General features: G+C 40.9%; 4 protein-coding genes across 7 annotated transcripts in view; 1 reads left to right on the forward strand and 3 right to left on the reverse strand.

Moving 5' to 3' along the window:
• Window positions 1–117: 117 nt before the first annotated feature.
• LOC115765342 (fatty acid hydroxylase domain-containing protein 2) lies at window positions 118–1172 on the reverse strand. Its single transcript, XM_030708852.1, has 2 exons — window positions 364–1172; window positions 118–301 (listed from the first exon to the last, which is right to left on the reverse strand). The coding sequence occupies exons 1-2, from the start codon at window positions 1095–1097 to the stop codon at window positions 175–177; spliced, it is 861 nt and encodes a 286-aa protein (XP_030564712.1). The 5' UTR covers window positions 1098–1172; the 3' UTR covers window positions 118–174.
• A 436-nt stretch (window positions 1173–1608) lies between these two features.
• LOC115765327 (fatty acid hydroxylase domain-containing protein 2) lies at window positions 1609–7389 on the reverse strand. 2 transcript variants are annotated; one of them, XM_030708828.1, is made up of 5 exons: window positions 6778–7389; window positions 5123–5196; window positions 3468–3643; window positions 2923–3377; window positions 1609–2244 (listed from the first exon to the last, which is right to left on the reverse strand). In XM_030708828.1, exons 1-5 carry the CDS (start codon window positions 7083–7085, stop codon window positions 2094–2096), a joined length of 1164 nt encoding a protein of 387 aa, XP_030564688.1. In that variant the 5' UTR covers window positions 7086–7389; the 3' UTR covers window positions 1609–2093. The 2 variants fall into 2 exon arrangements, with proteins under 2 accessions (XP_030564688.1, XP_030564689.1); XM_030708829.1 differs by lacking the exon at window positions 6778–7389 and having other exon boundaries at window positions 5123–5356.
• Window positions 7390–7733: 344 nt separating this feature from the next.
• Window positions 7734–27767, forward strand: part of LOC115765221 (neuroglian) — a 46639-nt gene continuing 26605 nt past the window's right edge. For all 3 annotated transcript variants that reach the window (XR_004018102.1, XM_030708661.1, XM_030708663.1), the window contains exon 1: window positions 7734–7809. The gene's annotated coding sequence lies outside the window, so the exon portion shown is untranslated. The remainder of the gene's footprint in view (window positions 7810–27767) is intronic.
• On the reverse strand, window positions 21901–26271 carry LOC115765222 (actin cytoskeleton-regulatory complex protein PAN1). The gene is made up of 3 exons (XM_030708664.1): window positions 26093–26271; window positions 22222–25290; window positions 21901–22152 (listed from the first exon to the last, which is right to left on the reverse strand). The coding sequence occupies exons 1-3, from the start codon at window positions 26223–26225 to the stop codon at window positions 22094–22096; spliced, it is 3261 nt and encodes a 1086-aa protein (XP_030564524.1). The 5' UTR covers window positions 26226–26271; the 3' UTR covers window positions 21901–22093.

Consider the following 27767-nt stretch of genomic DNA (forward strand, 5'->3'; position numbering starts at 1 on the left):
TTGCAATATAATCGCATAAACGACTTTTGAGCAAGTACTTATCGATAGCATAAATTCAAGGGCTGCAATAGACGATTTATCGGCATTTATAAGCAGGGCTGCAATAGTATTTATTCAATTTAAAAAAGGGAAAAGCGTTAATATAATAGTGACTTATTGTGACACAAACTCCCACTATTTTGACTTGGGCTTGATCTTAACGGACTTGGGCTTGCCTAGCTGCTGCTTCTGCTCGTATGGAGCTCTGTAGGTGCCATGTAGCTTATCCAGCCAACCTGTAACGCCATAATTGTAATTGAACCTGAAAACAAAAATGCGTTAATTTTGCCTTTTTTTAATTAAGCATGCAGAACTGTCACATACTTGGCGTGATGATAGTCGTGGAAGCGCACAGATCCGCCTGACCAAGGAAAACTGTAGCCTGTATGATCGCTCATCGCGTTGATGACGGCCAACGATGTCAGGACCCAAGCCACAAGAACATGTGCGCCCAGTAGAGACAATGATATGCCCACTGGAACCAAATTGGCCAGCACATGCTCTAAAGGATGCGCGTACAGAGTCATGGCCGCAACGGGTGATGTCCACTCATGATGCTTCTTGTGCACATACTTGTACACCGATTTGTGGTGCAGCAAACGGTGCACATAGTAGAACATGGTCTCTTCCAGCACCACGAAGGCGACAAAGTCGCGCACAGCCCGTCCAAAGCTTGGTAGTACACGTACCTCGATGCTATTATAGTGCTTGAGCACCAATACGTAAAGGCACCAGGTTATAGTCAAATTGACCACAGTTAAGTTAAACAGCACCATCTTGACGGCACGCCAAAGTCGTCCAAGATCCAGCGGCTCGTTCTGGCCCGGCTGTATTTTGTATTTGCGAAGAAATTTCGGACGCTTCGTGATGTCCATGAGCGTGAAAATGGCAGCATAAAGCCAATAAACGATAAATATGATTATTGTGGTGCCGAACACCCACAAGTGCATCGGATCGTTCCCGATGACATCGAGCAAAGCTAGCCAGCGCGCCTGAACCAATTCGCCGGTGTTGCGCCAGCGCAGAGCACAGCTGGAGAGGATTGTGCTGGACTCCATGGCTCAATCTCGACTGGCAGGCGCAAAACGCTGCAAGTATATGCGTTGCGCCCATGATGCGTTACAGCCCAACGGGCATTTCAGCTGGAGCCAGCAGCTGGTGCCAGTTGGTATCAAGACTACCCAAAAGATATGCCCACTATGGGAAAAAGAAATAATTTGAAAATGTGAGTTGAACCCTCGCACAGGTTTGAGTCTAGTAAACTTGTGGAATATTGTCTCAGCCAAAGGCCTTATAGAGTACAAATTTGGGCTGATTTGTTTGTAACTTGTAATTCCTATAGTTTTAACAAAAAAATTAAAAAAGACTTATAGCTCATTCAACTAACAGCATAGACCCCGCTGTGTTTCGCCTTTTAGCTGATTAGCTGCAATGGTTATCATGTTGTCGTAGTCAATTTATAAAAGATTAACTATTGCCGAGCATTATTCAATTTGTAGATTAGGTCTATTTTTGATCAGCAGGAGTACAACAACTTCTTGCGCCCAAAGTTCAAGAAATCTCTTTGCGTTTCTTTCTTATTTAGTATTTGGTTTATTATTTTATTGTTATTATTATTATTTTTAGTTCGTGCCGTGTGAGAAATACATCATACTTTACTGCTTACTACTAATTAGTTTTGGTTTCTGGTTTTTGTTTTTTAAACGTACACATTTACATCTTCTTTCTGCTTGTTGTATAATTTATCTTTTATCATTTAACGTTTTATTTTAATTTTTTTTTTATTTTAGTGTCTATAAAATTGAAACTTTATCTGGCTTCTCGCTTGGTTATTATCACAATGAAGTGTACACACATAGAAATGTCGGTAAAAAAAAACAAAAAAAAATAAAATAAAATAATAGTAATAAAAGAATACATCATTTTATATAAGGTACATGCACACATATATATATATATATATATATATGAGCGGAGAGCGTATAGAGGAGAGGATTACACAAGAACGCCCGAGGGCCAACAGCTTGAAGATGGGCTCTTCCAGCAGGAACCACTCACTTCATGGTGGAGTCGGGAAAGGCATCGCGTGGCGGCACAAAGCTTAGCATCATAATGTGCCGCGCATAGGATTTGGTGGCACGAAATAGCGAGTCGGTGCCATGCAAGCGATCCAGGACGCCCAGGACGCCGAAGCAGTTGTTAAATCTAAAAAGCATAAAACATACATCTATTAAAAAGTTCAACAAACTATGAAGAACAGATTTCTAGATAGAGAGACTAGATACCCTTACAGTCATACTCTACGCTTAGCTACACTTTTACTTAGTCTAGGCTTAGGCCTAGTTGAAACTTGGAATTGTTTTCTCAGAAACTTTTGCGCATACACTTGTTAAATCAAACTCAAGATTTCTGAGATTGGCTTAAAACATATTTGGAATCCCGATTATTACATACGCTATATACGATTTAGGTAGTCGGTTTAGGTTTAAGATATTGTGAAGAATATATAAATATATATATAGAGCTTTATAATATATTAGGGCAATGTTGATAAGGTTTTACTTATATGTGAGAGCATAGTTATATGTTAGTATGGCAATATCGATTCAGCTGTTGTTATGGATCAGGACTATATATGTATATACTTGATGCAACCGGAGAGATCGACCTTTATATATCTCGTGTCCGCAAAATGAGCTTGAACAATAAGTCTTTTATATAATAACTTAATTTTGAACCGATATTCATGAACAGAGATGTGAGATATGGAGGTCCCATGCATGGAGCTAACTAATGTAATTCTCCCTGAATGACATTTCATGGCAAAGTTATAATACGCTCGTTAAAGGGCATTAAATTCGATTTGGTCGAATTGGAACTCACTTCAAATGATGAAAGTCGTGCGCCTCGGGGCTGGGAAAGAACGGCAAATGATAGCCGGAGTGTGCATTCAGCGTCGAGAGTATGGCAAGCGCGAACCATAGCCAGGCGGTGGCCACATGGCTGCCCATCAGGAATACGCCCAGAAACGGTGGCAGCAGGTTACTGAATATATGCTCAATGGGATGGCAATAGATGGCCGTGACCGATATTGGTGCGGTCCACTCATGATGCTGCTTATGTATAAACTTATAGATGTGCTTGTGGTGCAGCAAACGGTGCGAATAGTAGAAGCCCAGCTCCTCCATCAATATGCACACGGTTAGCTCGAAGCAGACCCAGTGGAATGTGGGCAGCTCTCGTATATCGCTCAGGCCCCGCACCGTCATCAATTTGTAACTGAGATACGCCAGCGGTATGCCCACAAATATTTGATTGCAGATCACACGCCAAATGACCTGCAAGAGCGAGAGAGAGAGCGAGAGAGAGTTTCAGATTTAACTTAATTAAGAATGAATCAATGAAGTGATGCGTTGCGCATTCGTCACCTTCAACAGACGTCCGGCCTCGACGGGCTCATTGGTGCCCGGCTGGATTTTGTATTTGCGGAGACAGGCCGGCCGATTGGTCAGATCCATGAACGTGTAAATGCCGCCTACACTCCAGTACACAAACATTGTGAACATGGTGGTGCCAAAGACCCACAGCATCATCGGATCATCGCCTGCGAGCACAGGACATATATTCGACTATATTGTTAGCCTAGTTCCACATAAGGGTTTCTATCGTATCTATTCTATTATTCTATCTCTACGTATTACATGCACTTATCTAAAGCTCCGTCAAGTGTAACACGCAATTCATGGCTTGAGTAACAATAAATATTTATAGGTCTGAGAGTACAAGTTAAATGACCCCTGATCATTTTTATATATAAATATGTGTATGGCATGTACGTGCCAATAGCTATATATAGCCCTTTTGACACAAGTTTATGGAGATATCTCTGACAATAAAATTAACTCATTTTCTATTAACCTAAAGCTTAACTGCAAATCTTGCCTGTACCGTAACTATAAATTAAAGTCTTAGTTGCTGTGACTTAAATTTAACTAAAGTATTTCATCTTAAAATTAATTATACAAATTTTATATAGAACTCAAAGTTTGACTTCAGGCTTCACACAAATTTGTTTTAACATGAACTGTAACTTTACCATTAACCTTTAACTTTTATTTTATTTAACCCTATTTTTATAATTAATTTTCTTTAATCTTAAAAATAAACTTAATTTTGTCCAAAACTTTAAGCTCAAAATTATCTTAATATTATATTAGGAACTAACATTAATCTTAATGTTAACCTTTCAATTTAACTTTTATAGCTCTAGAATTACCTCAAGCTTTGCCCACATTTTTTTTAAATTTAACGTCAACTTTACTTAAACTAAAACTTGATCTCTTAATGTTATTCTAAACATAAATTAAAATTAAAGCTTTTATATTTAAAGTATTTTTTTTACTGATCCAGAGCTCAGTTTTGATAAAGCTTAAGAAGCAAAGTTCACAGTAATATTTTATCTTGAATACATTTAAATTAACGGAAATTAAACGTTTACTTCAATGAATGAAATGAAAATGTTTCAGATCCAGTTACTGCACAAAGGCTATGCAATATATCTAACACTATGCAGCAAAACTGAGAGACTGAGTACAAATAATTTGGAATTACTGTTAATTCAAATAAATTTGTATTTAATATGAAAATCAATTTTATGTCTTAGGCGATGTTATTAAAATAAAAAAAAACCTAAATAAGTAATTGAGCAACAATTTATGTTGCATAGTGTTATCAATTCAGCCTTTGACTGTGACTGCTCTGTGTGCGTGTGTGCGTGTGTGTGTGTGTGCGAATTAGTAAACAAAACGGTTGCTGTTTATTGTTGACTCTGTTTGCTTTTGTTGTTGCTGTTGTAGCTGCTTGTGAATGGGAGGCAAAAGTGCAATTCGTGATATCTGACGTTAAAAGACACGCGAAAAGACACACACACACACACACACTCACACACACATGGACTTAACTCCAAGCCTTGAGTGCATGCGCACTCTCAGATACTTTTGAATTCTTACACATTTTCTAACCATTTTCTTTGGCTCATACTTTTTGTACGCGCTCTTTCTTCACGTTCTCTTGGCCAACTTACCAAACTTGTCAATGAACTTGTCCCATTGCGATTGCCAAAAGTCACCGGAGGCGCCCCAGAAGCTCTGCAAATGCCTGGTCGGCAGGTAAGAAAACTCGTTAAATTTCTCCATGCGATGCACAGTTGCAAAAACAAAAAACAAACAACAAAAAACAAAAAAGAAAATAAAAATAAACGAATTAATCTAAGCTCAGCGAAAGGTTCTGCAGCTGTCACTCAGTCGGCGGCCGCCAAGCAACTGAGCAACCGAATTTGGGGAGAATGGGGAATGGGGAAGCGCAGCTCAGGCCGCACGCACAAAGCGAGACAAAGAGAACGAGAACGAGAACGAGAGCGATAGAAAGAGAAAGACAAGGAAGAAGAGCGCCGTTCTCGCACGCAGCCAAAGCTTTGCATGCACATCACTGATGTCCGTTACCTTTGGCCTTTAAAGCTCACAGAGCTTTCAAGATGCGGTCATAACTGTTGTAAGTCGGCAGAGATCTGTTTGAGAACTTTGTTATAACTGTTGTCAAAATCGTTTGAATTTGTAAAATCGCTAAATTTACTTGTAATTGTTTGCTTTCAAATCATCTAAATTATTTACTAAGCTCATCACTTTAAGGGAATATCATAATATTGCATTGATTTTTGTTTATAATATGGAGTTCTTCGAATTTATCGTAAATAACTCAAGCGAACTTTAGAAAGAAAATCTGAATACTTGTTTTAATTTGGATAAAGTGTCAAGGCACTATATTATTGAAGTTTTATCAAAGTTATCTCTTTTTATCATTAATATAAATGCTTGACTTGGACTTGGATTTGGACACAATATGCTGCTATATAAATAGAAAAAGCTTTTTAATTTTTTTTTCAAATTCACATATATAAAAATATATATAGACAATCGTAAGTCACTCGAAAATTAGACCGTTTTTTCAAAGTATTTCTATTTAGTGGCTTGATTTATTGCCTTACGTTATTTATGCTTGTCATAGGTTATATTTAAAACGATATTTTAAACTATTAAATATGGCCATAGATAAGCAGGATAGATCTTTTATGTAATCTTCATTTAATTTTTGTATGAATTCTTTTATCCTTATTTTTATAAATTTATATTTATGTGATCTTTAGCGCAAACTCTTCAATATAATTTAAGGCTTAGCCCTTTTTAAGATATTTGTTAAGTAGAATATAAAACGTGATACGTTTAAAAAATGTTACCATAACCAATGCAACCAACTAAACATTTTGGAAAACTAACAATTTGCTCGCGATTTATATTTTAGTTTTTCCAATTGATAATTCCTATCTCTAGAGGTTATCATTTGTGAGCGACAACTGTTTACATAAATATACCCTATACCCTTTATGTATATATATATTGAACAGTTGATGCTGCAATTGAGCCAAGCTAAACGTTTTAAAACAATTACATTTATATTATATTAAGCAATTGTAATTTCACGCTTTCTTATCATTTGATCAGTTAACCGTTACGCCTAAAAAGCTCAAAGCTCACAGCGTAGCCAGCAGTGACCAGAGCTTTTGATGTTAATGTTAATGTTAATGTATTTACATAGCTTCACATGCAGAAAGCTGCTACTGATATAAATGTACATCATGTATGTACGCATGTATGTGTGCGTGCATGCATTAGGTTGGCTTACCATGTCAGGACATTGCGAAACAATATAAAAACGGCCAAAGCGCACGTAATGATAAATATAACGCTATGCAATGAGGACAGCCACAGCGGACTGTCCACCTCGTCCGTCCAGTTATGTCCTGCCGCCTGCGCTTGCACGGCGGAGATTGCCTTTGATGGTGTCGTTGTCGTCCCACTAACATCCAGCGACGTGTGGGCGACGGATGTGTTTGACGCCACCTTTGACTCGGCGCTTGCATTGTTACCGCTGTTGCTGCTCGCATTTGGCGGCTTTTGGGCGGGCGCTGCATATGCAGGATTATTGGACATGGCTGTTGTTGCTGTTCCGGATTTGGTTTTACATTCGATCTTAGCAATTGGTTTGGTAAGATTCAGGAAATTGGCCTTCGGTTTGGCTTGGCTGTTCCGCCTTAAATACAGCTGCTCCTGTTTGCTATTGTTGTTGTTTTGTTTGTTGTTTGTTTTGTTATGCTTTTTGTTGTCCTTGACATTTAAAGCACTTCGATTTTTCCGTTGTGATAAGTAGAGTTATGCATTTACATAAATGCTTGGCATTGCAAACATATTACATAGGCAAATGGCCAGCATATGTTGTTAACTATTTGGCTGGCGTTGCAACAATACAGTATTATGCTTGTGCCGCTAAAATCAATGTTTATTTTTTTTGAATTTCTTTTGGTTTGGCCTTTGGCTCAAAGCTCACACTTACACACACACACACACACACACACACACACACACATAAACACACAAACATGCAATAGTGAAATATCAAAGCAACACTGAGCGCAATCGATATACGATAAGCAAATAACAGCTCGCATTTAGCAGTGTGGCAGCGCTAGATGCACAATCAGTGTGACCATGTCCTAAACTTATTTAACCAAAATTGGTGTGCCCCTCGCTGCCACACTGGCGCAAAGCAGTCTTCATTTTGTTTTTGTTGCGCGCGGTTGTGCCTTCGCCTTGTATGTATAGCAGCAGCAGAAACAGCAGCGCCGGTCTGAGCGAGAGAGACTGACGCCCGTGTGCAGTTAGTTGTTGGCATAGAAAATTTTCTTATTTACTTGTTTAAATTTTTTTCTTGTGCTGTGTGTGTGCCTGTGTGAGAATTATTTAAATATACAATAAGCAATACATACAGCGATTGGTTAAAACTAGCTAAAAGCGTAATCAATATACGGATTTACAAATTTACCAAGCAGCATCTTATTTTTTTTTTGTTTTTCGTATATTCTCAAATTTTTATTATATGCTATTTATTTAATACAAACTGTTGTATGTAATTGAGTATGTGTGTGTGTGTGTGTGTGTTGATGTGTGTGAGCGGGCACCGCGCCCAAAATTAATTTAAACATCATAGCCAATTTACAATGAAACAAAATGAGCGCAAATTCAAGTGAACAACAACAATAACGGCAACTCGTAGGACGCCAGGCTGCATCAATCGCAAGAACAACAACAACAACAACAACAACAACTGCAGCTAAAGCAGCAGCGAAAAAATGCTTTAATAAATACGCTTTAGCTTTGTTTATTTGCTCAGTTGGCCGATAAAAAGAAGAAAAAAAAACTTATAAACCCACAACTTACAGTAGAATTCGGAGTCGAAGTCGCAGTCAGATTCAAAAGCTAAGGCAGCAGCTTTGCGCAGTTTGTTCGAAGTTATTATGCTATTTTCACGCTTGCATGTATGTGAATGTGTATGCGAGTGTGTGTGTGTGTGTGTGTGTGTGTTGTAGCACGCATAAATGCATATAAACGTGCGCAGCGCGCTGCTGCCAAAGCCACCGTTTCGACTCGGAGTCGAGTCGAGTAGACTCGAGTTGAGTTGAGTGGGTTGCACTCTCTCTTTCTCTCTTTTGCTCTCTCGCACTCTCTAGCTTACCTGGCGCGTTGGTAAAGTTGTGTGCGTGTTTTTTTTTTTTTTTTTTTTTTAACACTTTTTGTGGTGTCTCATTTTGTCTTTTTGGAAGTTTTGTTTTGCAAGCGACACTTGCTGGCTTGCTGCTCAGTTGTTGTTGTTGTTCTTGGCTCTGGTTATTATTGCTGCTAGCTGTGGTTCAATTTGATAATTGCAGTAAAACCACACTTGGGACGCCCGGCTCACAGGTAAGTGAACATTTTGCAACACTGTTTAATTCAATATTTAATTAGAAAACCATAGACATTCCGCAACACTTTCGCGCTGTCTCCCTCTCTCTATTGCTGCACAAACAACAAGCTTGGGTAGACATTTTCTTGTTGTTGTTGCTGGCTCAAAACAGGTTTTGCTAGAGAAAAAAAAAAGTAGCAGCCGCTGTCAAACACGAAAATAATACAAGCCAACATCAACACACACACATACACACAGCTACAGTTGTAGCTCACATGCACACAATATTAATTCGCGCTCATTGTTTGTCTGCGTATGTGTGTGTCTGTGTGGCTTTGTGAGCGTCCACTAAGGTGGGGCTGCAGCAGCGCAGACTGACGACATCAGCTAGGCAGCGAGATCTGACAGCGCTCTAGAGATCAGCGCTGTCAGCGTCAGCGACAGCGTCAGCGTCGCTGCCGACGCGCAATTGGTATTGCTCGCTGTTGTTTCTTTTGCTGTTTCGCTGTTTATTGTAAAGCACATAACTTTACAATTTTTATCTTGCGTCCACTTCATGTGGTCATCGCAGCAGCAGCAGCAGCAGCGGCGGCCACGAAGCTGACGACGTCATCGTTTCTGCGCACCCGTTACGCCCCAGCGGTGTCAGTAGCTCGCGCTGACGCTGACGCTGACGCCGACGCCGACGCTGACATCGCCACGACCCAAAAATTAGCTAAGCATTTGTTTTATTGAGGGTCACAATCATAACTTGGTCTATAAAAGCTCTTCAATTGTGAATGTACTTACATACATACATACATACGTACATGCATACATACATACATACACACATACATACATACACACATACATACATACATACACACATACATACATACATACATACATACATACATACGTATGCATATAATTAGAGTGATCAGCTTTGGGGTTATGTCAGCTCGATCGATTTACATACGAGCCTATACATAATATATATACACACACACACACACACATATATATATATGTTTGCATATACACATACGTATGCTCATGTATTTCTACACATGAACATGCCAAAATCTTCGGCAAAAGCTGCAAACTCGTTCAAAAAATTCAGTTTGTTTGTCATAAAGTTGGGAGATTTTACAAAAACGTTATGAGACATATCCGAACCCATAAGGTATATAAATGTATGTATGAATATTCTTGACCAGAACGAAAGAAAGAGTTGTTAAATCGTTTATTAAGGCATGTTAAATCTTAAATGAAGATTTTCGTATATCAAATATATATGCTGCCCTTCTTCAAATCGATAACTATCGATGCGAGTTCTAGGCATTCTGAGCCTTTCTCGAAGATTTTTAGAGCTAAAGTACCACATCTGATATGTTAACTTTTGTATAGCACAAATGGATCAAGAATACTTCAGATTTTTTTCTAGAAATTGAAGAGTCAGTAAATTGTAGATGGCTTTATTTTTCGTAATATACACATAATTGAATGCAATGTTTGAGTTTTGAATAATTTGATATAAACAGAAGAAGGGTATCGTCTAGTCGATCTTCAATCTTCATACATTCTCATTTTGATGACATCATCATCTCAGTGGATACATGTCGACCTCTGCGCGGGTAAATTTCGCTTAAAAGATGAAAAGAAATTTACTCGTTTTAGCCGGAAAATGATGTTATAAATAAATTCAAATGAATATATAAATCCGTTACAAGCCTGATATCCATTCAATATATACATATGTATATAGTAGTATTTTCTGCTATTAAATTGGAGTTCCCTATCGATATAGAGGTATGTTAATTGCGTTTGTGTTGTTAAGCTCAGAGCTACCATAATTCCCATTTGAAGGCGCCCCCATTAAGCTTAATTGCGACTTTAATTCCAGAAATTTACTGCGATAGCAGTAGAAATAACGAATCAACACAAATAGAAAGAACTTAAAGTCGATCTTTTGACAGAACATTTCTCCAATTAATGCACATTTAGTGGAAACATAATTTGAATGGTTCATTATTTATTTAACCCACACGCGAAAGAGAGAGAGAGAGAGAGAGACAGCCATTCCAGACTCTTATTAAATTGAGCCGAAGGCGAGCGAGAGAGGAAGAGAGAGAGAGGAGAGTCACGCATGTGGTTGATGGTCATGCTTCGGTTATTTATTGTTGTCATTTGTTATTTGGCATTTGACATTATTTTTTTTTTTTCATTTTTATTAGCTCTGATCTATTTCTATTTCGAATTATTTGACGTGACATCCAAAACAGTAAATATTCCAGAAATTGCAATCGCCATTTTTCTCGTTTTTTACGACTGGTTTCAATTCTCAATTCGAATTTGTGGAGAATAGGAATATTCCCCAGAAGCGAGAATATCCAATCGGATCGTACTACTGTAAAAACCAAAAGAAAAATCAAAATGAGCCCTGAATCTCCACCCGAAGGTATTCCATTTATATAAGCACAAAAGAGCTCAAGAGTGCATCCCAGCTGAATGCAAATTGACATTCTCTCTCGTATATTGCTGGACCTTGTTACTATTTCAAAATTAGCCACACTATATTGCCGGATTTGAACTGGAGATCTCACGCTTGTTAGTTCGACGCTCACAGCTCATCATGATCATGATGTCAGGCTTTAGAAGCTTTAGAAGTCGATGTCTTTCATACAAACCTGGATCACCATATCGTCGCATTATTGAAAATGACGTCTTACTTTCGAGCCAAAAGACTTCGATATAGTTTTGTCGATATCTTTTTTCTCAATTTTTTGGATGCCCTTTTTTTCTTATTCCTTATCACAAATTTTCTGCTTCTTACTTGGCATTGAATGTTTGGTTTTTAATGCTTGAATTGCTTGACTTTATTTCTATATTTTAGAGCAGCTTTTTTTATACCCTGAACCCATTAAAAATGTGTATAAGGGTATATTGTATTTGTGCGAAAGCCAAATGTATGTAACAGGCAGAAGGAAGCATCTCCGACCCCATAAAGTATATATATTCTTGATCAGCATTAATAGCCGAGTCGATCTAGCCATGTCCGTCTGTCCGTCAGTCTGTCCGTTCGTCCGTCCGTCTGTCCGTCCGCCCGTATGTATGAACGTAAAGATCTCAGAACCTATATGAGCTAGAGAAATTTTAGATGTAGATGCTCCTAGTTCCCGCGCAGATCGAGTTTGTTTCCGATAATCGATAACTTACTCCGTTTCCAAGCAATCGATAAAAATCGATATCGATATCCTGTTTTTTGGGCAATTTTGGTAAATAATAAGAGCTAGAGTCACCAAACTTGACATAGAGCTTCTAAAATAGAATATATATATGCATTTGATGTTGGAAGAAGAGGGTTCAGGGTATCCCGTAGTCGGGAGCTCCCGACTAGAACCTCTTACTTGTTTCCTCTATCTTTTACTTTCGGCTGATTTTATGGTTTCTGTTTCTGATGCTGTTGAGTTTATGATATCATCGATGCCGATTCGCTTTCAGCTCCCTTCCTCTCGCTCTTTTAAGATTTATGTGCATATTTATTTTTATTATAATTAAAAGGAAACGCCCAAAACTAAGTCTTTTTTTTTTTTGGTTTTTTACAAAATATTGCTTCTTATTTTAATTGTCATAAGTATATTTAAATTGTTGCGCTCATTTCGATGTGTTTATGTTTGTGAAGCTGTATTTTGTGTAGATACATTTTCATCTGGCGCTGTGTATCTGCGCGATACATTTGTATCTTTCGGCTGTCATGTGAAGCTTATTGCGGCACGCGCGTTCTGTCCCATTCTCTCTCTCTCTCTCTCTCTCTCTCTCTCTCTCTCTGTCTCTCTCTCTCTCTCTCACTCTGTGGTCGTTATTAAATTTGCCAAAACAGCTGGCCACGCATCGAAGATTGCGTCATTTGCTGGCCAACAAGCAGGGCCAGTTGCTCCGACACAACAAAATTTGTGACTTAACAACTGTTAAAAAGGTAGCTAAAACAAGTTGTCGATAGTGTGCGCGACTAGGCGATACCCTGTGCGCAGCGCTTGATTTGTCACTCAATATGTTGGGAATTGAGTAATCTTCTTGTTTTAAGATCAGATTAATCAGCAACCAAAAGGCAACCTATCGTAATGAAACCGACCTGTTCTCACTTGAGGCTGCAATATGTCGTCATCTTGCTTCAGCACAAGCAAAAATCATTATAGCAACAAATTTGATGTCAACAAACAAAATAAAGGCGAAAAATAAGCTGGCATCGAGTTGGAATGAAAACGTTTGCAAGTCGATACGAATTCACTCGGAACCAAAAACGATAACGAATCAAAATGTATTCGAATTTACTTTTCAAATCGAATCGAAATCTAAAAAAAAATGGGCTTACTTTCTATACCCTTGTAGAGGGTACTGTTGCCAATTACTCCACTCTACTCTTATCAATCAACATTTGACAAAAAAAAAAAAGCTGCAGGAGCATAAAAAACTTGCTGCTTATGATGTCATTTTCGTTCAGTTTGTTGCACGCTCGACACGCCTAATGCTTGCTCTTAAAACAAAAATGTAAGCTAACCAACTCCCCTTTCACAAACACACACGTAGCAAATCCTTTTGCCGGCCTACAAAACAAAACAAAAAATCAATAAAAGCGCCAACAGTTTCGCCTTGGAGCAGGAAGTATGCAGGCCAGGCACAGGCACAAACAAGTATACAAACAAATAAACAAACAGAGCTCATAAACAAATGTCAGGCCGGCGAATGACATCACCGACAACAACGACAACAACGACAACAACGACAACAGCAACAACAACAACAACAACAACAACAAAGTTGTCGTCATCAGCGCTCGTTATTTGGTTAACTCAACTTCTTCGTGTGTTTCTTATTTAATTTTCTGCGTTTTTGTTTTATTCTCTTTCTTATTGCTTCACTGGAACTGAGCAAAAAAAAAAGATGAAAATTAATAAAAAAAAATCGTATCTGCAATTTGTTGTAAATAATACGCTTTTCGCTAATGCACAATTCTGGGTACTTGAAGAAGAAAACTATTTGAATAAAATGTCGAATTTTCAATTTTCAATTTTCAAAATGTTGCTCCAAAAGCAATTGAATTGACATTCTAAAATGTTTTGTAATTTTTAAAATACTTTTTTAATATGGCAATTATTGAATTTCAAGTGTTTTTATACCCTGAACCCATTACAAATGGGTATAAGGGTATATTGTATTTGTGCAAAATCGAGTTTGTTTCCGATAATCGATAACTTCCTCCGTTTCCAAGCAATCGATAAAAATCGATATCGATATCCTGTTTTTTGGGCAATTTTACCTCTTACTTGTTTTATATTTGAAAATTGAGCTGTCATTTTACATTTTCTTAAAATGCATTCGAAGTTGTTTTGTTAGTTCCAAATAGCATAAATCTAGAGCCTAGAAATGTTCAGCATTCATCAAGAATATGCTAATCGATGTGCCCGGAATTTGTATCTTTGCATTTTTAATGTCCTAATTAGGGGTTAAATGCCCGAGGCATGCAAAAAATTGTTAGTTTTGCCCACCAGGTGGTTAGATGGACGACGACCTCGTCTGGGGGGGTAACAGCAGCAACTTGTAAGGGGTAACGACTCGGAGATACCCTGTAATTGGTGCCGAGTCGTTGCAAACGATCGAATTTAAATAACATAAGAATTACAGCCACTAAAAACTCGGTACATGTTGTCCGATCTTTATGTATTTTTCGGACCCTTATTGTTGTTGTATTGGAGGAGGATTCTTCAAAAATTGAGGTTTTCCGTTCAAATTTTGGTTAAAGCAAAGGCAGCTCTCCAAAAAGTTAAATACAAGATTGAGTTCGAGATATGCTCAAAACAGCTTAAACTATTTTTGTCTACTTTAAGAAAATTAAGTGACTTATGGATAGTTTGAAGTAAGCTTGACTTGATATCCAGCTACTAGCGCTTAAAGCCGGATACGGATATATCAAATGCATATACTCCTACTGCCAGCTGCATACAGGGTAATCTAACAACGTTGTGCGCTGTGTTTTGCTTTTGGCGAAGCTGCGGTTTTAGAGGCGGTTGCCCCGCTGTTGCCGCTTGATGTTTGTTTTTGTTTTGCGCATGTTTTATTATCATTTGCGGCCACTTATTACCGTTGCCCTGCTGGCGTCGAGTGCATTGCACTTTCGAGTGGTCGGCCCGGCCCGGCTGGGCTAGGAGCTGGGTCGGAACTCAAATCCCACTAACCATTCATGTGGCACAGTTGCACACATCACATGGCTAAAAGAAAATTTGCATTCGCCGCTTGCCAGCCAAGTGCCTGCCATGTTGTTGTTCTAGTTGTTGTTGCTGTTGTTGTTGGCAGCGGTGTTTATTTGTTTTTTTTTGTTTTTTTTGCCCAACGACTGTCACTTGTCATTTGGCCGCTTGGCACTTGTCATTTGGGTTAAGTTTGTCTAAATACAAACAAAAAGCAGTTTGTCTTCACAGATCATCTCAATGTTAGCTAGTCTTATAATTGTAGAATGCAAACTTTCGGCTAGATAGTCTGATTTGTATCAGTATATACATATGTACATGTGCTTGCGGGTATTACCCGGCTTTCCACGCGCTCACCTTTTATTTCTTCAGACTTAAAATTGTGTACACTATATTATAAACCTTCATTCTTCAATTATTGATTCACGTTTAAAAATATATACAACATAGACATTTGAAGACATTTGGCATGCATATAAGTATTAAAGATGTGTGGAACAGACCTTGAGTCCGTTTGGATGATATTGGTAAAGTTGGCATATTATAAATATTTTTAGCAATTTTCTTTTAGCTTCCTTAAGGGTTTAATATATCAGTATCTGTATCTGTATCTGTATCTGTATCTCTCTCTCTCTCTCTCTCTCTCTCTCTCTCTCTCTCTCTCTCTCTCTCTCTCTCTCTCTCTCTCTCTCTCTCTCTCTCTCTCCTTCTCTTTCCTCCTCTCTTTCTTTCTCGCCCTCTCCCTCACACTCTCTCTTTTTCAAGATGGCGTTTCCGTTTTGTCATTTCTTTGTGCCACATCCGTAACTTATTTACTGGCTCAACTGCTTTAGTTGACAAACTTGACTCTATTTAGCCTTAATTTAACTATGATAATTCTTAAATTATCATTTATATCGACTACCAAAAGTAGTTCATAAAGAGGGTAATTGTTAAATTAAAAGGGGAGAATTAATTGTAAAATAATAATCAGTTTAGAATTGAATAACATTCTCTGTTAATGTTTCTCAAAACTGCATCAGTCAGTAGAGAAGAGAAACGATAACTAACGATAAAAAGTCACGTCGTAAGCTTGTCAGCTTTAATGGGTGTGTCCGATACGTAAAAAAACACGTATGTATAGATACAGATACAGTCATACAGATCGGAAAATTAGCATCGACCGAGCTTTGAGTCACTCGCTCACTCACTCACTCACAGATTGAGTCGCCTTTTGGACTCGAAAGCTGCCAACAAATTGTACAAATAAAGAAGCCACAAATTCAGTTTGACTTATTGACAATCAGTTTATCCCTCTGTGTGCAGCTTTGTTCGAGCGGGACAAAGCTCGAGAAAGTTGAATTTGAGGCGGGCGCGCACATATGCTTAAGTGTAGGATTAAATGTGAGAATTTCAGATTAATGCGAAAGAGTTACCAAAAGACAGAGAATGATTTTAAGATTGAAATAAAAGCGTCACGGATTTCAAGGTTAAGAACTGAGAGAGAAGTTATTTATAGAAAGACTGACAACTAACTTTTAAAAGGCACGGCCCTAATACTTTGGGGAAAGTGTCGGATTAAAGACCATGACAGAGGTAGACAGACATAGACAGAGCGAGAGAGAGCAAGAGAGAGAGCGGGAGCAAGATAAATATAGATATAGATTATAAATACGAGGTTGAGATTTGACAGTCACAATACAAATAATAAAAAACAAGTACAACAATTATAATTAATAACATGAAAAAGTAATTACACAACTGAAATGAAATCTACGGAGATTCTGTGATCTATTTTCCAATCATTTCCAAGTATTCCTTCACGAAGCGACCTTTGAAATCTGCAGTCTAGTATATGCATATAATTATAAGAAATGTGCACTTGGCGGGCGAAGGAAATGCGAATAACTATGTTAAGATTGCACTAAACCGTTACATTCGCGACCTTGTTGATAATGTGGCCCTAAAGCTATTTTCTATATATGGATTACTTGACTTTGAGCTGCAGTTCTGGCCCTGAAGATGTTCATATGTCATCAAGACGTGTTTACCCATTGAAATGGGCAAAAAGGGGCATATTGGTTTTCTTCAAATGTGTCTAATCTACCCAATAAAGTGTATGAGCAAGTCAAGACGAGTACCCTCTTTTTCGAAGTTTATCTCCGAGTTTGACCGCAAATGGATTGTGTGTTTTAGTCTAATACACCTTGTGCTTTAGTAAATACACATATTTGGAGGCCATCTTGAAACCCTAAAAGTTTCGTATAGATCGGACTACAAGCACCGAAGTTATTCAAGAATTCAGTTTCCATATTGTGGGGCTAAGGGGAGAAGAAGCACGTGCTTTCTTGTGTAGGTGTGCATACAAGTATGCTCGAATGTGTGTAACTTTAGGGTATCTACTAGTTGGGCAAACAATTTGAACCTGATTTTTGTCACTGCCTCGCTGTTAGTTTTAATCTCAAACTTCCGTTTTGTGGGATTCGCATTGGCCATTACGATACGATGCGTTAGACAGCTGCTGAAGTCGAAGGCAATCGAATCATCATCATCGTCATTGTCATTATCATCGTCATCGTCATTGTCATCGTCATCATTCGGTATGCCTGCATTTCATAAATTGCATTAACGTTGCAGTTGCAGTGCATTGAACTCTTGCCGCGGCCCGGAAACCAAACCAGCAAATTCCCCCAGCAGCAGCGGCTTTCCACCCAAGACCCCACTAGACAACCTGCCTAGCCCAGGTGTCCGGCCATGGGGAGGTGTTTGCCAGCATTTGGCAATTTAGTTCAGACTAATATGCACACGTTTAGTATATCGTGTGCATATATCATGTATATATAAACATATATTGTTGCCATAATTATATAATTGAGTATGTGGATCTGTTGCTGAGTCACAGTCGCAGTCAAGTCTGGCTGCCTATTTGTGTGGAATGCAATGCCATTCGATCTGTTCTGTTAGGCATTTCAATATTTAGTTTTCAATTGTCGAACTAAAAATGGGCTGTTATACCTAATGCTGCATATGCAAGGCACGTCACGAATTTTGTGTGTTCTCTCTCACAAGAACCTCTTGACAGTTAAAATACATCTATGTATATACGTATTAGCTTATATATATGCATAATTGATACTGCCTTTTGTCTCGCAAAAGCTTTTCTCACTAACTAAACCTTTACATACCTCTCTGAACGCAAAGCATGTGCTTTGCATCTGAGAGAGCTTCAATGTAAAGGAATTACTTGCATTTCGCATATATAGAAGCAATTTGGGATTCTAAAAGATGCTAAATTATAGAAAATTCCTGCAAAACTTAATCTAGTTTAGAAGTTAAAATTGACAAGAATTTTAAACTTATTCAGTTGCAAAATTCTTTGTAAGTTTTTTCTTGTAATTTTTTTTTTACATATTTGTTTAAAATTTGTACAAAATCAAACTTTTTCTATCAAATACTGTATTGTAGGCAGTGTTGATACCCTTGAATCCTTTAAAAGGGGCATACTTAGGTTTTGCAAATGTATGTAACAGTTAGAATGAAGCATCTCTGAACCCCAAATAGTTTATGTATTAGCCAAGTCGATTGAGCCACGTCCGTCCGTCCGTCTGTGTGTATATATGAACGCGTCGATATCGGAGAGAATTTTGCTTGTTATACCCTGAACCCATTAAAAATGGGAAAAAAGGGTATTATGTATTTGTGCAAATGTATGTAACAGGCAGAAGGAAGCATCTGCGATCCCATAAAGTATATATATTCTTGATCAGCATCCATAGCCATGTCCGTCTGTCCGTATATATGAACGCAAGGATTTCAGAACCTATAAGAGCTAGAGACTTGAAATTTTAACCGTAGGTCCTCCTAGCTCATGCGATTTCGATAACTTACTCCGTTATCAGATGTTGCTTCTAGAAGTATATATATATCACTTACTTATTTAGCATTTATGAATGTACCCCAATGATGAAGCTGAGTGGAGGGGGTGTGTGGGGTATGTGGAAGACTATTCAGAGCGCATTCATAACAAAGTAGCCTCGAAACAATGATTCATGCCAATTCATTTCATTATTTCATTTCGTTGATGCTCTCTGACCGCAGAAAAAGCAAATTGAAAACCCAAAAAATCACCGACCATAAACGAGACCCGAGAACCACGCGCTGGCGGTGGCGGTGCTGGCTCTGGATCTGGATCTGGATCTGATTCTAATGGTGGTGGTGGTTAAATATGTCCGCATAGCCGTTTGATTAGACGGGCAGACCTATGGCCATGCTGGGCGGGGACGTGGCACATAGGGAATAGCATAAGGATAACGCAAGGGTAGGTGCAGCGCCGATAACAGACCGACCCGTTGCCAGTTTTCAGTTTTCCGGTTCCCAATTCCCAGTACCATGCTCCCTGTCGCGTGTCAAATAACTTTGCAGCTGGGGGTTGGACACAGCGCAGGATGCGGACGGATATAAAGGAATACAGTTGCATATACATATATATATATATGAATGCCTGCCTGTATGTACATATACGGGGTGAACATGGACTGATTCATTACATTTTTCGTGGCATTTTGTTATTGTCCTGTGCCGAGCTGTTGCTGTTGCTGCTGCTGCTGCGTTTGATATTTGTCTTTGGCTGGCAAACACACAAAATGCGTCTCGACCAGGCTGCGAGCCGTGTGCTCTATTTACATTTGGGCCGGAGGTCCAGCAGCTGTTTGGACTTAGGGGCTTACCAGACACCGTACCCTTCCCCCGCCCGACTGGACTACTGTGCTCGGCAGTTCCTGTTTGATAAACAGCTTTTAAATTAATTGCTCGAATGTCAATGATGTTGCCTGATGATGTGTGTGATGTGGCTGAGAATCTGCTGGTCAATAATTCTCTCTCTGTGTGTGTGTGTGTGTGTGTGTGTGTGTGTTGAGGCTATATTGAAGCGCAAATCTCCTCCTACCCCAAAGCGCCCATTAAATGCTCAGTGTGCTGACTTAATTTACAAAATTTATTGGCATTTAATGCGCTCGAATGCGGGCGAGTTGGGAAACTATTTACTTATTTTATTTCTTTTATTTTTAATTAGGCACGTTCTAAAGATTCATTTAACGGTCGCACATTTGCCGCTGCAGTTGCAGCGCTGAGCAATCGAATTAGTCATACGCAGCGTATGCGCAATGCTGACACCGCGCCTCCTGCCCCCCTTTTGCCCACAGCAATGGCAGTGCCACAAGAGGCAGCCTGATGAGGCAGCTGCCAGGTCAACTGAAGCAGCTGCATGGGGAAAACAGCTACTCGCCTAAGCTGCCTAATGAAGCGCAGCTGTGGAAAATCAGCGAGAGACTCGCAGAGCGAGGGTGAGATAGAGATACACCGAGTAGAAGAGGGGAAAGTGCATGTTTCACTAAGCTGCTTCAAGTGACACCATAGACGTTGTGGGTTGGAAAGGGGTTGGATGGGGAAGCGGGTGTGGTGTCAATTACGACATATTGCAGTTGAAGGGCCAAGGCCGAACAGCAGGACCCATAAAATGCAGTGAGAGGCCATTGGAAACGCGCCAAGAACATCAAGTAAAATCCAGTATACTTGAAAATCAGACAACAAATTTAAGAAACCCAAATAATTGCATCTACGCTAAATATACATATGTTGTATTGCTTTGGCCAAATAATTGGATCAAACGTATACAAATACATAGAACTTTTGACTTCGAGAAGAAAATATTTTTGTATTTTAGTTGCGTGCTTTTCACAAGCTGCGTAACTAGAGAGCATATTTCTTTTTCAACTGTGCGAAAGTTAAGTGCTTATCCTGCGTTGCTTGGCGCTAATAATTCGCAAAGGGTTCCATTCAAAGTTGATATCAATATTTGTCAGAATGTCAGAACTGGAAGGCTGTTTAATTGACTAGAGGCAAGAATGTTGACTGAAGTTTATTTATTATAACAAACATATAACATATGAGCTAGAGCCAGCCAAGGCTTATTATATTAACCAATTCACGTAAAATATTTGATGTACAACAATCCATAAGATTTGCAAATTTCATATGAATGTTCAGAAATGCATACTTAGTAAACAAGCAATAACTTTGTATATATATGAACTTTCTATAGGGCATTTCTTAGTCAAGCGAGCTTTATAATGCGGTACATCCTTATCCACACAGTTGCCATATGTTACATGATTGTTGTGAGTATAGGTAACAGCAGGATATATATGTGCATATAGTATTGCCACCCATGACGACAGTGGAGTGGCCTTAATTAAATAATTAGCATAAATTATTAATTAAAATGCGCTCGTCGAAGCGTTCAAAGTTACCCAGACAGACAGACAGACAGACAGACAGTCAGCAGTCAGTCGGGCAGAAATCCCTTTTGGCATATAAGGGTGCCGGATGCACTGCTGTAGGGTAGGGTTGCCAGTAGGGTTGCCACCCTGACCCAGACGATCGCCTGCAACCACCGCCAGTCAGGGATCGGGGAAGAAAGTGTCAGCTGGCGTGTGCGCCCTCAAACTACCCCCATTAGGGTGTCTCATTAATCAAACGAGGTACGATCTGAAGCCTGGCTGCATTTTTTTATAAATTGCACGCAGTTTTCCTAAAAGAAATACAAATTTGAACAATTCACTTGAATCGTTACATTTTTTCTCTTCTCGTTTTATGACAACAAATTTCAACATTTTATCCATTTACTAGAGCTTATCTTGTGTTTTGAGTTGAAAATCCTACGGATACGATACTTTAAATAATTAACACTGCATAAAAGCTCCAAAGTTTTTGTTTATTTTGATCCAGCTGTTTAAATTTATACAAATTTCCAAAACAACTTAAATTTGATTTGCTTTAAAGTTAAAAAGAAAATGTTTTATGACTTAAAACTAGCTCAACACAATTCTCAAGTTTAAGAATTTCGAGCTTCTTTGCATATATCTAAAAAAAAAAAAAAAATGTTACTATATTATTTTTAGTTTTAACCTTTTTTTTTCATTATTTCTTTGGTATTTGCTGTAAGAGTTTTCGTATTAAATCTCCACCACATAGCGACTGCTGCTGGACGGACTTATGGAATAGTAGCTATTCTCTGCAAGAAATGTACACAAATTAGAAAAGTTCTGTGGGCGGTGCTTTGGGGGCGGGGGGCGTTACGCACCTTCATCGCTGTCAAAGCTATAAAAGTTGTCATCGTCGCGCGTCAGGGAGCGTCGGCTGCGTCGCGCCTGCGCACGCTGCTGCTGCTGCAGTAACTGTGACTGCGACTGCGACTGCGGCGTGAAAGCATGCAGCGAGCTGCTGGTGTTCAATGCGGTGGCCATTGTGGGCGTTGAGCTGCGCCGCCGGCTGTTGCTCAGGGGATAGGCCAGCGGTGAGCCGTATTCGCTGCGGCTGCAGTTCGAGTTCTGGCGATCCAAGCTCAGCTGCAGCTGTGCCTCATCGCGGGATGAGTCATGGCCGCTTTTATTGTTATTGTTATTATTGTTGTTGTTGTTGTTGCTGATCGCTTGCGTGGTCACAATATCGGGTATGGCATTACGTTTAACATTTGCCGGCGTTGGTGTTGGCGGCAGCTGCTGCTGCTCCTCCTCCTTTTCCTTTTCCGTGTTCTTGTCCGGCTCCTGGTCGGGCTCATCGTCCGCATCGCTGCATATGGTCAGCTCCTCGCTGTGCAGTCGACGCGGACAAAGACGTGGCCTGCCCTCAAAGCGCGAGATGAGCTTGTTCACTTTGCCCACATCGCCGGGATGCATTTGCTCCCTGTAGGTGAGACGCAGCGAGCTGGTCTTGACCAGCGGCTTGGATGGGCGCGTCATGGAGACGCTTCGCTGCGGCAGCTTGGCCAGGCCCAAGGGCATAGCAGCTGCTGCAGGGGCTAGTGGTGCAGTTGCTGCTGGTGCTGCTGTCATTATTGCTGTGGCTATTGGTGGCTTGCTAATGGGCAGCGGCGGCGGCACTGCATCATAAATGGGCGCCACAGTGCTGGGCGGTGGTCGACGCTGCGGCAAAGGCGGCGGCGGCGGTGACACCGATGGTGGGCGTTCTGCCAGTGCTTGCTCATCATCATCATCATCATCATCCTCATCCTCATAATCATCCTCTTCAGCTGCATCATCGTCCTCCTCTTCATCCTCCAGTGGCTGCTGCTCCATGAGACTCTCACAGCTGTTGCCTATCTGAGGCGTCTGGAGGCGAATCTTGGTCACACGCGAGCTGCTATCATCCGCATCCTCGCCGCTGTCACAGCTGCTGCCGGTGCTAATGCGCAACACGGGCGCATTGCGCAGTGCCTCATCGAAGTCCGCAAAGGCGGCAGCGGCGCCGACATCGCCCTCAAAGATGTCAATACTCTTGGGCTTATACAGTGCAGGTGCTGGCCAAACGCTGGAGGTCACCTGCTGCGCCTTGAAATCAGCTATGATCTGCTCATTGGACACCCATTGATGCGCCGTGCTGCGCTGCTTGCCTGCGGCTATTGGAGCTGCCGGCGATGACGGTGGTGGCGTCGCAGTCACCGCTATTATCAATGTTGACTCGAAGGCATCCGTCTGCTGTTGATGGATGAGCACGCGCGGATAATCGGAGGCAGCGGTTGCCAGTTGCTGCTCAGCAGATGCATCCTCCTCCAGAGACTCGCTGCTCCAGGCTGTTGTCGAGTGCGCCTGCAGTTGCGCCAGCGTTGTCAGTGTCTGGCGCTTAACCAATCCGGGTGATGCCGCAACCCGGTCCTTTTGCTGCTGCTCCTGTTCATGCTCCATCTTGGCGGCATCCGGCTGATTGTCTGCCTTAGCGGCGACCACTTCCTGATCGCTGTCATCGCTTGCGCTGTCGCTGTGATGATAGGTCGCCTCCAGCTCCTCATCGTCAATCTCGACGGGCTCGCGGCCAATGGTGTTGGGCTTGTTGCCCATTTGCTCGGCTGCCTTTTTATCGCCGGCGCGCTGAAAAAACTTGAGCTGCTGCATCTTCTCATTTAACATGGTCATCGTGCGCTCCAAGTGCGCGCCCATAGCCACGCCCAATGCGGCGCCAGCTGATACACCAGCTGTTCCAGCACTTGCTCCGCCTGGCAGCTGTTGCGCCGGCTGTTCCTGGGTCTCGCTGTTGCTCTTGAAGCTCTTGCGCCAGCGTTGCGGCAGCTGCTCGCTGGATGCAAAGCGGCGCAGACGCGCCCGCAGTGTGCCACCCGTGCTTGTACGTGTCTTGGTCTGCTCCTCATCCTCATCGGTTTCATCTGCGGCTGGCCTAGCTGGCTGATGATGCACACGCTTGATGGACTTGCGCAGACGTTTTAAATTCTGACGCACCGCCTGTCGCATGGGCTGTTGCTCCTTATGTCGTGGCTGCTCCGCCTGCTCCTGTTGCTCCTGCACGGGCATCGGCAGCGGTGGCTGTCGCACCTTGGCAAATCTGCTTGCAGCTATGCCAGACTTTTTGCGCGGCGGCGGCTGCTGCTGTGGCATTGCCTCCTCCATGCCGCTCTCATCGCCGCTGTGCTCTGGCACGCTGCGTTTATGCTGATCCTGCTGCTGCTGCTGTTGCTCTTCCTCCTCCTTCAGCGTATTCTGTCTGCTCATGGGTAGCGTGCTGATGTGTATGTCATAATTGTCGGCTATCTCCCGATCTCGACGCGCCTGCTCCAGCTGTTCTAGGCGTCGCTCCGCCTCATACTGCTCGACGTAGCGATCGACCTCGATACCATCCCGTCGTATGGTCGTCTGCTTGGCAAACAGATGCTTCAGCCGTAGCTCGCTAAGACTCTTGTAGCCGCGCTGCAGCCGCTGCGTCAGGCTCGACGTGGTCGTGGTCGTAGTTGGCGTCGTTGTCGTTGTGTCTGGTGGCATTCTAATGGGACTGATTGGGCGCGAGCCGCGTCCTGCTGTGCCATATGGCGCATAGTATTCATCATCCAAGCTGCCTGCGCTGCGGTAGGTGCCGGCATTCGGCTGCAGATGCTGTGATGTTGCCGCCGTCACCTGCCGATCCACCGCTGCCTGCTCGTGCATCAGCGAACTAATTGTGGATATGCGCTGGGGCGTGCGATTGATAAACTGCGCCTGAGGCATTGCAGCCGCCAGAGAATCCGTACCTGTTCCTGCTCCTGTACCTGTACCTGGCGCAGCCTTGCCGCTGCCATTCTCGCGGCTGCTGTGAAAGAAGCGACGTGCAGCGCGCAGTTTGGGCAACGATTTTGGCAACTTCAACTGTGGCAGCGTTGACAGTTTGGCTGTGCAACAAAAATAAAAAAAAAAAAACGGGAATGAAAACATGTCGCAGCCTTTTCTACTGTAGACTCTTCAATATTATTAATATTATTATAAAGTATAGAAAACAGTTCAAAAACTATCTACCTGTGGCCTTCTGTAAAATAACTTTGGATTCGAGCCTAAAATTTCGTTCTAAACTAAAACAATTTGTCTGCCAAGGACTTTACAATAGGTAAATTAGCAGAATATTGGAACTACAAATTTGTGGGCTTACCATGAACTTGAGGCTGAACATGAAAAGCCTTGGTCTATTATATAAATGACTGAACTGGTGAACTAGTTCTTTTAGTTCTTTTCAATAGACTATTTTGATTATGCCATATTTAAAATCCTTAAGTAAAGAACAACGTTTTTTTTTTTTTTGGGATTGCCACAAGCTTATATGTTTATATAAATTATAAAACTTGTGAACTAGTTCTTTTCAAAGCCTAACAAGCCATTTTGTTAACTGAAAGTTTAAAAATCTTATGTCCGGCCCAAATTGTATGTGCACAAATAAGATAGCGTGCGAACTAGTTCTTTTTGATCTAATTAACAAATTCGCCTTCAAACAATTTCCATTTATAAGACTCGGAACATATGTACTAGTTCCTTTTGCTGTGACAGTAAATAGTTGCAATATTTTGAAGCTAGTTACTCTGTTTTGAAGAGACAAATCTGAAATCTGACCGATCTACATGATGGGAACTAGTTCTTTTTAGCACAAGTGCGGTACTAATTTGAATGAAACTTCTATGACTCTTTAACACGTGCAACGCTTACCTTTCAGGCTGTCCACGTCCAGACGTTGGCAAAGATTTCGTATATCCATAACGCCGTGATGGCTGTGACCGTTCCGCTCCGTTGACTGTTGCTGCGGCTCCCGCTGATACTGTTGATACTGCAGATGGTTCATTGGCGGTGCTAGTGTTGTTTGCTACTGCAACAATCACAATCAACGTCCGTTGCAGTGCAGCATTTTTGCCAGTTTGATGTCCAGCACGTTGGGAGCGTGCACAGACAGCCCAGTACTGGAGCAGATCCGTCCGTCTAATGCTAATTCAATTAGCGTTCGTTTCTAACCCTTGTTTTGTGGCATTCCAATGCTAACTTGCCCTCGTCTCGTATTGGCCCCGTCTGTCTCAGTATCAGTCACTGTCACCAGTCACAGTTCGTGTTGCTGCTTTCTCGCTTGGCACATTTTCCATTGAATGGCATTTGGGAATTAGGTCTATGACGACGCACTGAACCCTACCCCCATGCCACAGGCCCCAACTATTTTTAGTGTCTTTGTGCGCACTTTGCAATTGATTCATTGACACTTTTGCGAATGAGTACGAAAGGGCATAATAGTTTTGTGCAAAACCATGCAACAGGCAGAAGCAGACTTTCGAGGATGACGTATCATAAACATATATTCTAGATTAATCTCGGAAACTATAGGATCTAGATATTTGATATTTGTAAAATCATAGTTTCATGTCTCTCATGCGCAAAAATTTATATTTATTGTTCGATATCCACCGATTTCCAAAATATCGATAAATATCACTCCTGAAACTAGGGGTTTTCCTTGGATACGTTACCTCATATAAAAAGTAGTTGGAATGCTTGTAAAGACATTTGTGCACTCGGTATCTCCTAGTCGTGCACTACCGCCCAGAACACTCCTCTTCTGTTTTTTTTTTCTTCTGTGTTGCTGGCCACTTCCGATGACGACGTAGCTGTCAATTGCTCGGTTTCTCGTTGCCCCCAGAAAAGTAATAATTGCAATAATCGATTTTCAAGTCGGGCCTCTGACGGCCGCCGTCGTCGTCGTTGTCGTTTATTGGTTTGTGTCTGCTGCCCGTTTGCTTTGGCCAAGTCCAGTGCGTGATTCCAAAATTTCGACTCTTGTCAATTCAGTATGTGTGTGTGTGTAAGGTCTAATCAAGCGATTACACGAGCCACCCAGATACCAGATACAGCCAGATAAGCGCACATTCAAGGGAATCAGATTTAACTTAAATGTAAGCCAAATGCGCTAAAGACCTAAACCATTTAATAAACGCGAATTGCTAAGCCGAGCTTTTGTTTCATTCAAATGAAATATAGATGTGCCTAAAGTTAGATTGAAACAGAGCTTTATGTCAGACACAGGCCACAGTTAGGTTCTTGTATTGTCGTCTGCCTCGATCCTTATGCTGGGTTTGTTCGGTTTCTGCCTTCATTTCCAATTATAACAATTTGTATTAGAGGAGTTTAAAGTTTATTATTACATATAAAACTGTATGTTGCAGCTGATCTAACATTTTTGAGTTAGGCTGAACTATGTTAATAATTATTGTTAACTAACATAAAACCCTCTTGACTCGATATAGATATTGAATTTCTTTCTTCTTTGATATTTCATAACATTTAAAAACTATTTGACTTATTTCTCCATAAACATATTGGTACTAAAAACAAGAAACACTTT

The sequence above is a fragment of the Drosophila novamexicana genome, unplaced genomic scaffold (genome assembly GCF_003285875.2).
Source record: "Drosophila novamexicana strain 15010-1031.04,08,12 unplaced genomic scaffold, DnovRS2.1 tig00000960-arrow-arrow-pilon, whole genome shotgun sequence".
NCBI classification, from domain to species: Eukaryota; Metazoa; Arthropoda; class Insecta; order Diptera; family Drosophilidae; genus Drosophila; species Drosophila novamexicana.

Bases quoted from the DNA above. Each gene is read 5' to 3' on its own strand.
- LOC115765342 (XM_030708852.1), bottom strand. From the start codon at position 1,097: ATGGAGTCCAGCACAATCCTCTCCAGCTGTGCTCTGCGCTGGCGCAAC. The intron at 302-363 runs GTATGTGACAGT...TTTTGTTTTCAG, and splicing joins CACGACTATCATCACGCCAA to GTTCAATTACAATTATGGCG.
- LOC115765327 (XM_030708828.1), bottom strand. From the start codon at position 7,085: ATGTCCAATAATCCTGCATATGCAGCGCCCGCCCAAAAGCCGCCAAAT. The intron at 5,197-6,777 runs GTAAGCCAACCT...CCTGCCGACCAG, and splicing joins TTTCGCAATGTCCTGACATG to GCATTTGCAGAGCTTCTGGG. The intron at 3,644-5,122 runs GTAAGTTGGCCA...CTGTGCTCGCAG, and splicing joins CAAGTTCATTGACAAGTTTG to GCGATGATCCGATGATGCTG.
- LOC115765222 (XM_030708664.1), bottom strand. From the start codon at position 26,225: ATGAACCATCTGCAGTATCAACAGTATCAGCGGGAGCCGCAGCAACAG. The intron at 25,291-26,092 runs GTAAGCGTTGCA...TTTGTTGCACAG, and splicing joins GGACGTGGACAGCCTGAAAG to CCAAACTGTCAACGCTGCCA. The intron at 22,153-22,221 runs GTGCGTAACGCC...CATTTCTTGCAG, and splicing joins TAGCTTTGACAGCGATGAAG to AGAATAGCTACTATTCCATA.